Source organism: Pogona vitticeps, chromosome 5, assembly GCF_051106095.1.
Source record: "Pogona vitticeps strain Pit_001003342236 chromosome 5, PviZW2.1, whole genome shotgun sequence".
Taxonomy (NCBI): domain Eukaryota; kingdom Metazoa; phylum Chordata; class Lepidosauria; order Squamata; family Agamidae; genus Pogona; species Pogona vitticeps.
In genome coordinates, this window is record NC_135787.1 from 30,256,601 (window position 1) to 30,268,938 (window position 12,338).

A 12,338-nucleotide genomic window follows, 5' to 3' on the forward strand; every position below is an offset into this window, starting at 1 on the left:
TTTTACACTTTGCAGCGATAGAAAATTTTAATGGACTCTCAGTTCATTCTGTACTGTTGAAAAATACAGTGAATGGCTTGGGGGGGAAAAGTACGATCATGTAGGTGGTGAATGTTAAATATGTACTAGTGAAGCTACCTTTCCTTATACTAGCTATTTGCTTCTAATTCAATATAAAAACAAAAACATAAACTGTTGTACAGAGTTATATTTTCTAATACATTGCCCTATAACTTTCTCTCACTTTCTATAAACTATTGGTTGAGAGACTGAGCTATGGATGATGAAAATGCTGTTTCAGTCTTATTTTCATCATGAACTCAATAGATGACCTTGTCCCTCCATCAGAGGCTCATCAACATCTGGGCTTGGTAAATTTGCTTTTTTGCACTGCAACTCCTAGAATCAAATTTAGTTCCCTTTAAAACTGGGAATCAGATTAGCTTTACTAATTTTAGTGTATGGAATGTTACAACAGCGTCCATAGCTATCAATCTGTTTCTGGGCACAATTCAAAGTGCTGGTTTTAACTCATGAAACCCTAAACAACTTGGGTCAAGATTATTTGCAGGACTGCATCTCTCCACACCAGCCTCCATAGGCTTTAAGATCTTCGGGGGAGGTTTGTTTCTGAGTCCCACCAACCCCAAAGGTATGCTTTGCCAGACACAGGAGAGGGTATTTTCAGAGTTTCCTTGGCTATGAAACTCTTTTCCACCAGAGACCAGGCTAACCCCTTTCTTTCTCTTCTGCTGGAAGGCAAAGACTTTTCTCTTCAGGCAGGCTTTTAATATGTGAACTGCTGCTGAGGAATGGATTTTAAGGGAAGAATTGTTCTTTCATCTGTTTAAAATGTGTTTTTCTTAACTTTTTTAAATAATATGATTTTTATATTTGTAACTGATTTAATTTTTGTTTTTTAAAACCATTTCTCAGCTGCCTTGAGTCCCTTTACAGAAGATGAGGGTAGAAAAGAAGGGGAGGAGTATAACACTAAATATGTATAGGAGAGAATGAACTCCATATCTTGTCAGTTTAAGCTCTGATTACATTTGATAGATGATACCCAAAGACTATGATCTGTATTTTGATATAAATGACATTTTTTTCTGCTCACAAAACACCCTCAATAAATGATTATATCTAATTTTATTCTAGGCTACACAAACCATTATAATCTAAACCAAATCCCTTATGAATACACGGTGGAAGTGAAGAACAGTTTTAAGGAATTAGATTTGTGGGACAGAGTGCATGAAGAACTACAGTATGGATGGAGGCTCGTAACATTGTACGGAAGGCAGCAACAAAAACCATCCCAAAGAAAAGGAAATGCAAGAAAGCAACGTGGCAGTCCAACGAGGCTTTACAAATAGCAAAGAAGAGAAACAAAATGCAAGGGAGATAGGGAAAATTACAGAAAATTGAGTACAGACTTCCAAAGAATAGCAAGAGGGCCTTCTTAAATGAACAATGCAAAGAAATAGAGGAAAATAATAGAGATCTGTTCAAGAAAACTGGAGATATTAAATGAATCTTTTGTGCAAAGATAGACATGATAAAGGACAAAAATGGGAGGGACCTCACAGAAGCATAAGACATCAAGAAGAGGTGGCAAGAATACACAGAGGAATTATACCAGAAATACCTGGATGTCCTGGACAACCCAGATAGTGTGGTTGCTGACCTTGAGCCAGACATCCTGGAGAGTGAAGTCAAGTGGGCCTTAAAAAGCCTGACTAACAACAAGGCCAGTGGAGGTGATGGCATTCTAGTTAAACTATTTAAAATCTTAAAAGATGACACTGTTAAGGTGCTACACTCAATGTGCCAGCAAGTTTGGAAAACTCAGCAGTGGAAAAGATCAGTCTACATCCCAATCCAAAAGAAGGGCAGTGCCCAAGAATGCTCCAACTGCCATACAATTGCACTCATTTCACATGCTAGCAAGGTTATGCTCAAAATCCTCCAAGGTAGGCTTCAGCAGTATGTGGACTGAGAATACCCAGAAGTACAAGCTGGATTTCGAAGGGGCAGAGGAACTAGAGACCAGATTGCTAACAATGGGCTGGATTATGGAGAAAGCCAGAGAGTTCCAGAAAAACATCTACTACTGCTTCATTGACTACGCAAAAGCCTTTGTCTATGTGGACCACAACAAACCATGGCAAGTTCTTAAGTATGAGTGCCTGATCACCTTATCCATCTCCTGAGAAATCTATATGTGGGACAGGAAGCAACAGTTAGAACTGGATATGGAACAACTGATTGGTTCAAAATTGGGAAAGGAGTACGACAAGGCTGTATATTGTCTCCCTGTGCAGAATACATCATACGAAAGACTGGACTGGATGAATCCCAAACCAGAATTAAGATTGCCGGAAGAAATATCAACCTCAGATATGCAGATGATACCACTCTGATGGCAGAAAGTGAGGAGGAATTAAAGAACCTCTTAATGAGGGTGAAAGAGGAGAGCACAAAAATGGTCTGAAGCTCAACATCAAAAAAACTAAGATTTTTAAAATATTTGTTATGTTTTATGTTGTAAGCCGCCTAGAGTGGTCAAAATGACCAGATAGGCAGGGTATAAATAAAATAAATAAATAAAATAAAAATAAGATCATGGCCACTGGTCTCATCACCTCCTGGCAAATAGAAGGGGAAGATATAGAGGCAGTGACAGATTTTACTTTCTTGGGCTCCATGATCATTGCAGATGGAGACAGCAGCCACAGAATTAAAAGACGCCTGCTTCTTGGGAGGAAAGTGATGACAAACCTCGACAGCATAGACATCAGCTTGCCGACAAAAGTCCACATAGTCAAAGCTATGGCTTTTCCAGTAGCGATGTATGGAAGTGAGAGCTGGACCATAAAGAAGGCTAATCGCTGAAGAATTGATGCTTTTGGTGCTGGAGGCAACTCTTGAGAGTCCCCTGGACTGCAAAGAGAACAAACCTATCCATTCTGAAGCAAATCAACCCTGAGTGGTCACTTGAAGGACAAATCCTGAATCTGAGGCTCCAGTACTTTGGCCATTTCATGAGAAGAGAAGACTCCCTGGAAAAGACCTTGATGTTCGGAAAGTGTGAGGGCAAGAGGAGAAGGGGACAACAGAGGAGGAGATGGTTGGACAGTGTCATCGAAGCGACCAACATGAATTTGACCCAACTCCGGGAGGCGGTGGAAGACAGGAGGGCCTGGCATGCTCTGGTCCATGATGTCATGAAGAGTTGGACACAACTTAACAGCTAAACAACAACACACAAGAACCATATAATCTTTTTTCTCTTTTTATATAGCAAATATGTGAAAGCTTGGTTGTGCCAGAACCAAGTTTTTCTGTAGAAAAGCATTCAAAGACTTGAGTTGGGATATCTCCTCCTTTGTAATGCATGTGCTCCTTTGGTTTCTATTCTGATGTCTGTTCTTTTGTAGCCAGAAAGAACTTTGCCATTACAGTTTCCAAGCTATTTTCAATTCTACTATGAAACCCCATGCCAAAAGGATTAAAGACAACTGTGAAGCCAATCCAGAAAAGAACAAATAACAGCTTGCTCTGTTGTCCAAATAAATGAGATCAGCACAGCCTGCATGTGAGGATGTAAACATTTAGTTTACCTCACTTGTCCTGTGATGCTCATCCCAGATGAAGAGGATTGAGAGAGACTGTCCTCACTAGATCAACCTCATGGTTAATGCATGTTGATTTTTCAGCAGTGTTTGTGATTAGTGTTTAGATAACCTTGGTTTTTGTGAATAGCGATACAAACTTATTTTCCAAAAATAGTTGGATACTGAATTGAGTTGTGTTATTTTAAGACCTGAACTGGGAAAAGAGCACTTTTTTCATTAAACTTTTTTTTTTGCATCCCCTGCCCCTATGCTTGCTCCCCAGAGCCATGGCCAGAGAGACTGATTGGATTGATTGATTACATTTCTGTCCCTTCCCTTTTCCAAGAAAACCTGATGCTCCACTGAGCTAAGTAACATAGTGAAAAACAAGTTCAAAACATATGAAATGCAAATTAGAAACAATTATGACAGTGGCCAGAGGTCTGTTGCTTATGCAACTGCACACAGGCAGTTCTGCAAGTGGCATGAGCAGTTTTGCAGACCAGTTGCCATGCACCCAGCTGCTGTCTGGTTGCACAATCAATTGCATGTCAAACAGCCCAATAAATATGATAGTCTCTTGTAAGAATGCCTTTATGCATGTAGAAAACCTCAATAGGACTCTGGCCTAGAAAACAGTAAAATTGTTGCATCATAATTAATAATCAAAATAGTTTAAAAGCCAGTTTGAAGAGATGTGGAGAAAGTGCATTCCATAGTCTGGGAACAACAAAAGCAAAAAGCCTCTTCCATATATTCATCAAGCAGTTTCCACGGGCAAGAGAATGCTTAAAAAGATCTTAGCATTCATACAGGTTAATAAAGAGATAACCTCACCAGCCTTCCAAAAATTGCTGTCATGGCTCTTGTACTATTCTCATGATCATGACATAGAATATTGGCTTGTTTCTTTTCTTGTGTCAGTGGTTTACCTTAGAGATAGCAAGGGTCTGTTACTGCCAGATGCCCAAATACAGTATTTTTGGTTTAACATTCCAAGAATCCTTGGCTGTTGACTGTGCTGATTGGGGCTACTGTGAGTTTCAAGTCCAGCAATACCTGGACAACTAAGTTAGAGAAATAGTGGCCTAGATAAGGCAAATTATGTACAGTTAGGTATTGATAACTACTCTGTATGTTCTATTTTGAGAGTTAAGCTACATTCTGCTACAAGCACACATGCCTGTTGTGTTCTAATCACTTTATTAATCTGGTATAGGAGTGGGTTGGGAAACCCTGTGGGGGTTAAGGGTAGACTGCAATCCTCCGTACTCCAACTAGGTTCCCAATCCAGATCAGGATTCAGGACTAGAGATGGGCATGAAGTACTTCTTGCCTTTTTGTAATAAGTCATCTATGTGGCAGCACAGCTCCAGTGTGTTCCCTTCCCCTAACTCCCTTGTCGGCACCTCCGCTCACCAGCTGGGTGTGCCTTTCTCCTTCCCTCCCCATTGCATGATCTTCCATTCTGGGCAGGAGTCTGGACTTCCCTTCTCCACCTCTTCCAGCAGCTGGCCACTCAAAGGCAGTGCTGCAAGAATCCCTGCCCCACCTCCTCGTTTGAGTGGCCAGCTGATGGAGAGGATGGGAAAAGGAAGTCCAGACTCCTGCCCAGACTGAAGATTCTGCAATGGGAAGGGAAGGCACAGCATCGGTGAATGGAGGTGCCGACGAGGGCAGTTGGGGAAGGAAATGGACAGCAGTTGTGCTGCTGCACAGACGACATGATGAAGAAACATGAAGTACAGTACTTCATACCCATCTCTATTCAAAATTATTGCATTTATGTATTACCATTTGTAATATATGTCCCAGTCCCAGTATTTGTAATGGGAGGAATGGCTAAGTAGCAGTGCACATGTTGCCTATGCAGAGTTATCTCAGGTTCAATTCTGGACTGACGTCTCCAGTTAAAAATATCAAGTCACAAGCAATAAGAATGTCTACTAGTTAGAGGAGACAATTCTGGGCTGTGTGGAGAAACAGAATAACTAGATTAGAGAGGTTTTTTACTTATTCATTTTCGTATAAGATACTTGTAATCCTTGATCATGAAAGGAAAGTGGACCACACAATGCTAATTTATTCATAATAGTTCTGATCCTACTGGATAGAACCCTTTCTATGCCAACATTACAGAACTGCTAAACCGACAGCTTCCCATTCCTGCCTCATATACATTAGTCATTCTTTACCTGCAGGCCTTTAAAAATATGTATGCAAGATTTTAGGTCAGTTTTACTTCTAATGAGGAATAACTTTGTACAACCTGTCAACACAGTGGCTAATTAGCATCAATCTTATTAGCACTTTTCTGACTTTTCCCCTTTCTGACAAGGGGACAGTTTAGTTTTTACTTTTTTCCCCAAGCCTCATAGAATGGCCAGGAGTGGTCTATTGAGAGTCATTGGGGTATGTTACATTTTGCAAAATCACTGCAGACATGGTGGCCATACTCTTGATTGGAAGTAGGGGAAGGATTAAAAATAACTCTACCCTCCCTTGTTATGGTCCAAATTGAGAATGGCGTGGAGTCCTTACAATTTCTTGAAAGGAACGAAAGAAGAGAAGAACTGCTAGCTGTGTCTTTTAAAAAGTTTCAGTTTTGGCTCTAGGTCAACCAACAATGAATGTATCAAAATGAAGCAGGTGATAGGATAAAGCACATGAAACATCATCAGAATTACGCCTGCAGCTGGTAACTCACACCAGAATAAAAAGATTATAAGATACTAAGAGACAAACATGGCACCAGTAGTTTCTTCTCATTAAATGTAAACAGCAGAAATCTTAACATTATTGGTCTAAATCTAGTTGCTACTTTACCTACTGTGTGATCTAGCAAAAGACTCAGCTGGACCAGACCCACTGAATCAATGGAGTTACATAAATGTTAACTTACCATTCAATAATTGTGTCAGTGGATCTACTGTTAAGTCAGATGTAAACTGTTTAAACTCCCAGACTTGGGCTTAGTCTCTAATCTAGATAGGCATTTGGAGAAAAAATGAAGAAAAATGCAGCCACTAACAACAATTTTAAAGTTACATCTGGTTTGGCCTTCTGGCTGCAGTTCTCTCTAGCAAGGGTGGCTGTTGTTTTTAATAGATGGCAAGTGCTGGAGTTGGGTTGTCTAAGCCACCCTTTTTCCAAGTATGAGAGGTCAGCACAGTATGTGGGTCCAGCTAAATCTGTCAGCAACAACACGGAGCAGGCAAAGGCACAGTCAGGCAGTTCGAGTTGTCAGAGGTTCCAGAAATCCTGATAGGCAGTGCAGGTAGTAGGCAACAGCTGAATTTCCATCTAAGCAAAGGCTTAGCTGTCAATATGGCATGCTTGCTATAGCTTCTTAAAAATGCTGGTAGCTGGAGCACTGGATTCTTGTTCTACACCAGCCTTCTCTAGCACACGATCTTCTTCCCACTTTGAAGATGACTCCTCATGTTGAGGCATAATAATAACCGATTTTGATAGGCTTTTGAGGCCACATGAGGTATCAGGTATGCAGCTGACTGAGGGCATACATAAGAATATAAAAACATAAACAGATCTTGCAGCTCGACTGTCCTTAAGGCACATGGGGGTGTTTCTTCTCATATATCCTCTTTTCCCCATGCTCTAGGATGTTTAGGAGATGATAATTCAGCTGCGCTCAGAGGCAGTGTAGGAATGGCTCTCCTTGCCTGCCTTGTGTAATGATGGGAGCAAGGTTGTGTAGAAATGTATTAGTGCCCCAGGGGCAATTTTGGGTGGTCACAAGAAATATCTTGGGGTATGCATGTGTCCTCAAAACCCTGTGTTGGCACAAGCTCTTGCTTGAGAAAAGCACTCAGTGGAGCTTTCTTCTGAGTAGAGATGCATAGGATTGGACTGAAGCAGCAGCTGTATCGCATGTATATGTCATGGACTGAATCCCAAAGAAACAAGGCAAAGCAAAGCAAAGCGTGCTGCTTATATACTGCCCCATAGTGCTTCAAGCACTCTCTGGGCGGTTTACAAGTTAATTATACAGGGTACACATTGCCTCCCCCCCCCCAGCAACCTGGGTACTCATTTTACTGACCTTGGAAGGAAAGAAGACTGAGTCAACCTTGAGCCGGCTACCTGGGATTTGAACCCCAGGTCGTGAGCACAGTTTTGGCTGCAGTACAGCGGTTTTAGCACTGCTCCACGAGGCTCTTTATCACTCAAGTATCACCTCACTGCAAGCCTCATAACCTCTGTGGAAATACTTTAAAGCCGTGAGTTATCAAGAGTTGTGTGACAGAGTGGTGTATTCATGTGTGAACTGGCATAAACCTAGATGATCACATGAAAAATTAATCTGCAGCTTTTACATACTCATGCCTCTTTTGTACATCTTTTCATTATGCAGATGGCAGCAGCTGTCAGTCAGTAAGGAAGTCAAATGTAATAAGGTTGTTACACTTGTACTGTATATGTATAGGCCTCTAGTTATGGTTGCTTTAATCTAGCTGGTATTGGGGCTGGGGCTGAGTGAGTTTTGTATTATTCCACTTCAAGCTGAAAGAGATGTTTAATAACATATTTTAGCTGTTAAAAGCATTGTTCCCCAGTGGAATGCATGCAGAGTCCTCTGCAGGGGGCCATGGAGATAAATCAATACAGCAAGATGGGAAACAGAATGTCACTGGTTATGATTCAATTGTAGCAGTGCCTGAGGCTGTTTCACTTTATAGTGTTTGTGGAGCGATGATCAGAAATTGCACATGAAGTGAAACTTCACTTACTTAATGCAGTTTTATTTATCTCTTGGAGGCTGAGAAAATGGGGAGGGGGTTTAAACTTAAAGGGGTGTTAATTTCTTAGCCAGGGATGGTTGCCATTTTACCAGAAGCCCATGTGTAGGAGATTATCTCCTCTCTAAGCACATCACATGGATCAAGGAGGGATCTGGACTGATTTTCTAAGTAACAGGACTAAAACCTTTTTATGTTTCTCCTTTGCAAATGGAATATTATTAACAGAATCAACAATATTACATTATACAAAATTATATATAGTGTGCTGTACATGATTATAAGAAATAAGAACATTGTTATCATGTGGGCTATTGGTTTTAGCTTATTCTTGCCAGATCACTTCCATTTTATCTTTGTTTTCTCTTGTTCCAGATGGCAAGTAGTTCCATCTGTCAGTCTGTGTTCTTGTCGAGTGGAAGCCCTACTTCAGCCTGGAGGTGTCTGCTATCCTGAATCTTTGTGCTACCGATGACCTGCAGAAGCCATCAAAAGTCTGATCTCCTCATTTTGGGGTAATCCACTGATGAGGATTCATCTCCCCTTATCTGTTCATCTCAACAGGTTAAAGATAGCCAATAACTCTCTTCCTCTTCCTCCATTCTTTCTTCTGGCTTATCCTAACTACCACCAGCACTAAATCATTAGCCCACCTTCCTTTTCTTTGGGTTAGCCTTCCAACTTTGTTTGTACAACCTAAGGTCAAATTGATACCTGTGTTATCTTTTTTAAACTTATTTTTATTTTTCATCTTTCCACAGTCAGTCTGTAATAAAACTTCAAATAAAACTTCTGATTAAGACCTGACATGTCAATTCTCTTTTTTTCCTTCTTGGAAACTTTATGCTGATGCTACAGTAGATTCTAGACCAAAGCTCCTAAATTACCCATGCTGTGCTCCTTTTAATTTGGAAAATGTGTTGGTATCTGACCCAGCTCTGGTGGGTTGACAGTAGTTTGTTTAATGGGGCGAATGCAGTCAGTGACTAAAGGAAGAAGAGGTTCCCTAGCACCAAACTAAAGAAGCCCACTCATAAATTGTCGTAGTGAGATTAAAGATGGGTGAGAGATTTATTTTTGTTTGGTTTTGATAAAAATATTACGATTTACAAAATTCTTTTTCTTTCTAATGGGAAGAACTTACCGGAGACCAGCTATTTAACATCTAGTACATGAGGCCGCTGGGTGGGGTCATCAGGAGGTGTGGAGCTCGGTGTCATCAGTACGCTGATGATACTCAGCTCTACATCTCCTTTCCACCTTCTGCAGGAGATGCCGTTCTGTCCCTTCAGTGCTGCCTGGGGACCGTACTGAAATGGATGCAGGAGAACGGGCTGAGGCTGAACCCGGACAAGACGGAGGTACTGAGGGTGGGCCCTCCCACAGTTGGGGATTTGGGAAACTCCCTCTTTTTTGAGGGAGTGACCCTGCCTGCCAAGGACGGGGTTCGCAGCTTGGGGATCCATCTGGACCCGGCGCTCACCATGGAATCACAGGTGGCGTCGGTAGTCCATTCCGCCGTTTTTCACCTTAGGCGGATAGCCCAGCTGCGGCCCTACCTTGATTTGGGGGCGCTCACCATCTTGGTACATGCGCTCGTAATCTCAAGATTAGACCACTGTAATGCGCTCTACGTGGGGCTTCCTTTGAGGCTGCTGCGGAAACTACAGGTGGTGCAGAATGCGGCAGCCAGATTACTTAGTGGAGTGAGGAAATTCCAACATATCTCACCCACTCTGGCCGCATTGCATTGGCTGCCCATACGATTCCGCATCGACTTCAAAGTGCTGTCGCTTACGTACAAAGCCCTAAACGGTTTAGGGCCTCGATATCTGGCGGAACGCCTACTCCCACCAAGTTCTACCCGTGTCACTCGTGCAAGTCAGGAGGTGAGGTTGAGGAGCCTAACGCCGAGGGAGGTCCGGAAGGAGAAGACAAGAAATCGGGCCTTCTCGGCGGTGGCTCCTCGCCTCTGGAACAATGTCCCTCCTGAGATCCGCGGGTCTCCCTCGCTGGGTATCTTTAAGAAACAATTGAAGACATGGATGTTTGGGCAGGCCTTTCCATCATATTCCTCTTGACCTCCTTCTTCCCTCTTTACTGTTTCTGTTTTGTACTCTATGTAATGTATTGTAGCATTTTTACTAATTAGAATTGCTTATTTATATTGTTATTGTATTTTATTGTTGTTAGCCGCCTAGAGTGGTCCTCACCGACCAGATAGGCGGGGTATAAATTAAATAAATAAATAAATAAATAAAATAAACTGCATGAAAAAAAATATTCACGGGACCGATTCATTACTCCAGGGGTTTGAATAATTAGCTCTAAAACTTCTAGGCTTGAATCCCTGTGTGTTCAACTATGCCAGTGTGGTATTTATTGGAATATCTGGTCAATTCTTTTATAGTATAATAGAGTATCAGATACAAACAGCAACTCCATAGAGAAAGCATGAGAGTTTTAGTCTCAGTAGTCCATCCCTTGTCACAGTGGCTAAAATCATTCTGGAAACATTTTAAGTGAAAAAAGAGGTACCTTTATTTACAGTTCTGACTGTAGTTACAGTCAGTAGAAAAATAGGAAAAACTCAGTCTCCATACATGGGAGAGACGTCTTCCATGTCTGGTACATGGTAGAAGGTCAAAGGAATAGAGAGAGTAACAAAGGAAGTAAAGCAAACAAGTAGGAGGAGGGAAGGAGCAAACCTGAGGCAGGAAAAACTTTAGTAATAGGTTAAAGTGGACAATTACCTTAGGTTGTGAAAAGCCTTCTACCACGGTTACCCAGTGTTCGTGCATACAAGATTGCTACTATCTCAACAGTATTGGTGCTGTGTGATATGTCTTGTCAAGTCAGAAGTGACTTATAGTGACCCTAATAGGGTCGACAGAGAAGGGGACGACAGAGGATGAGATGGTTGGACACTGTCATCAAAGCAACCAACATAAATTTGACACAACAGTGTCAAATAGTGGAAGATAGGAGGGCCTGGCATGCTCTGGTCCATGGGGTCACGAAGAGTCGGACACAACTAAACGACTAGACGATGAATAGGGTTTTCACATAAGTGGAATATTTAAAGAGTGGTTTTACTAGTTCTACATCCCCAATGAATTTCCATGGCTGAGTGGGGATTCATATCTCCTAGTCTATCTAGCCACTATGCCATACTGAGTATCTGTATTAGGATTATCACTTTTCTTCTTGGAAAAGACTCCTAACCTTTAACGTTTGTGTGGCAGCAGGCACAACAACCTCCTCAACATTTTAAAAATAGCTGCGCCTGTTTAATTTTGCCAGTGCAAATAGCTAAAACTTTATTTCAGTTCGACTGGCAACAAAAATTTATCAAGATCTGCATTTTTTAAAAAATTTGAACTTAACGAATGAATCTCTTGGAGGCTTTCACAGCTAGGATCAGATGCTTGTTGTGGGTTTTTCAACCAAACAGCCCCAAAAAACCCACACCAACCATTAATGAATGAAATTTAGATTTTAAAAAATGTGCAAGTGGCAGATTCATCATTCTCCCCACCCCACCCCCTTGTGGAGCTTGCAACTTGAACATACAGGTAGGGCTAATCATTTGTTATCAACAGCAAGTATGATACCAATTTGCATAAAATAGCAGCCATTATAAGGCCTACTACCTGTCAGAATTGAAGCATGCTCTGCCCTGTTCTTCCTGTGAAGAGGAACATCTTCAAAAGGCTGGCTGCATGAGCAGCTCATATATACCTGTTCTTTTGCACAAGCCCATACTCAGCACATTGATACTAAGAGGCAGTACAGGCCAACACTGGGTGAATTTCTGTTGCTTGGCACAGTAAGTTGCAACTGGAGTAGACCCACTTAATCGGGAGATTTGGCAAATCAACTTCTCTGTAAGTTTCACTGGTTCCATGAGCCTACTCTAGTTGCAGCTTACTATGCTAAGCAACATAATTTCAGCCCCTTG

At 41.6% G+C, this 12,338-nt stretch overlaps 1 protein-coding gene across 1 annotated transcript in view; it reads left to right on the top strand.

Annotated features, from left to right (window-relative positions):
- REC114 (REC114 meiotic recombination protein) overlaps positions 1–9,177 on the top strand; it is a 32,002-nt gene extending 22,825 nt beyond the window's left edge. Inside the window, exon 7 of the mRNA XM_073001710.2 lies at positions 8,753–9,177. Within this exon, the coding sequence (XP_072857811.2) occupies positions 8,753–8,833 (81 nt within the window). The 3' untranslated portion in view covers positions 8,834–9,177. The remainder of the gene's footprint in view (positions 1–8,752) is intronic.
- Positions 9,178–12,338: the final 3,161 nt, after the last annotated feature.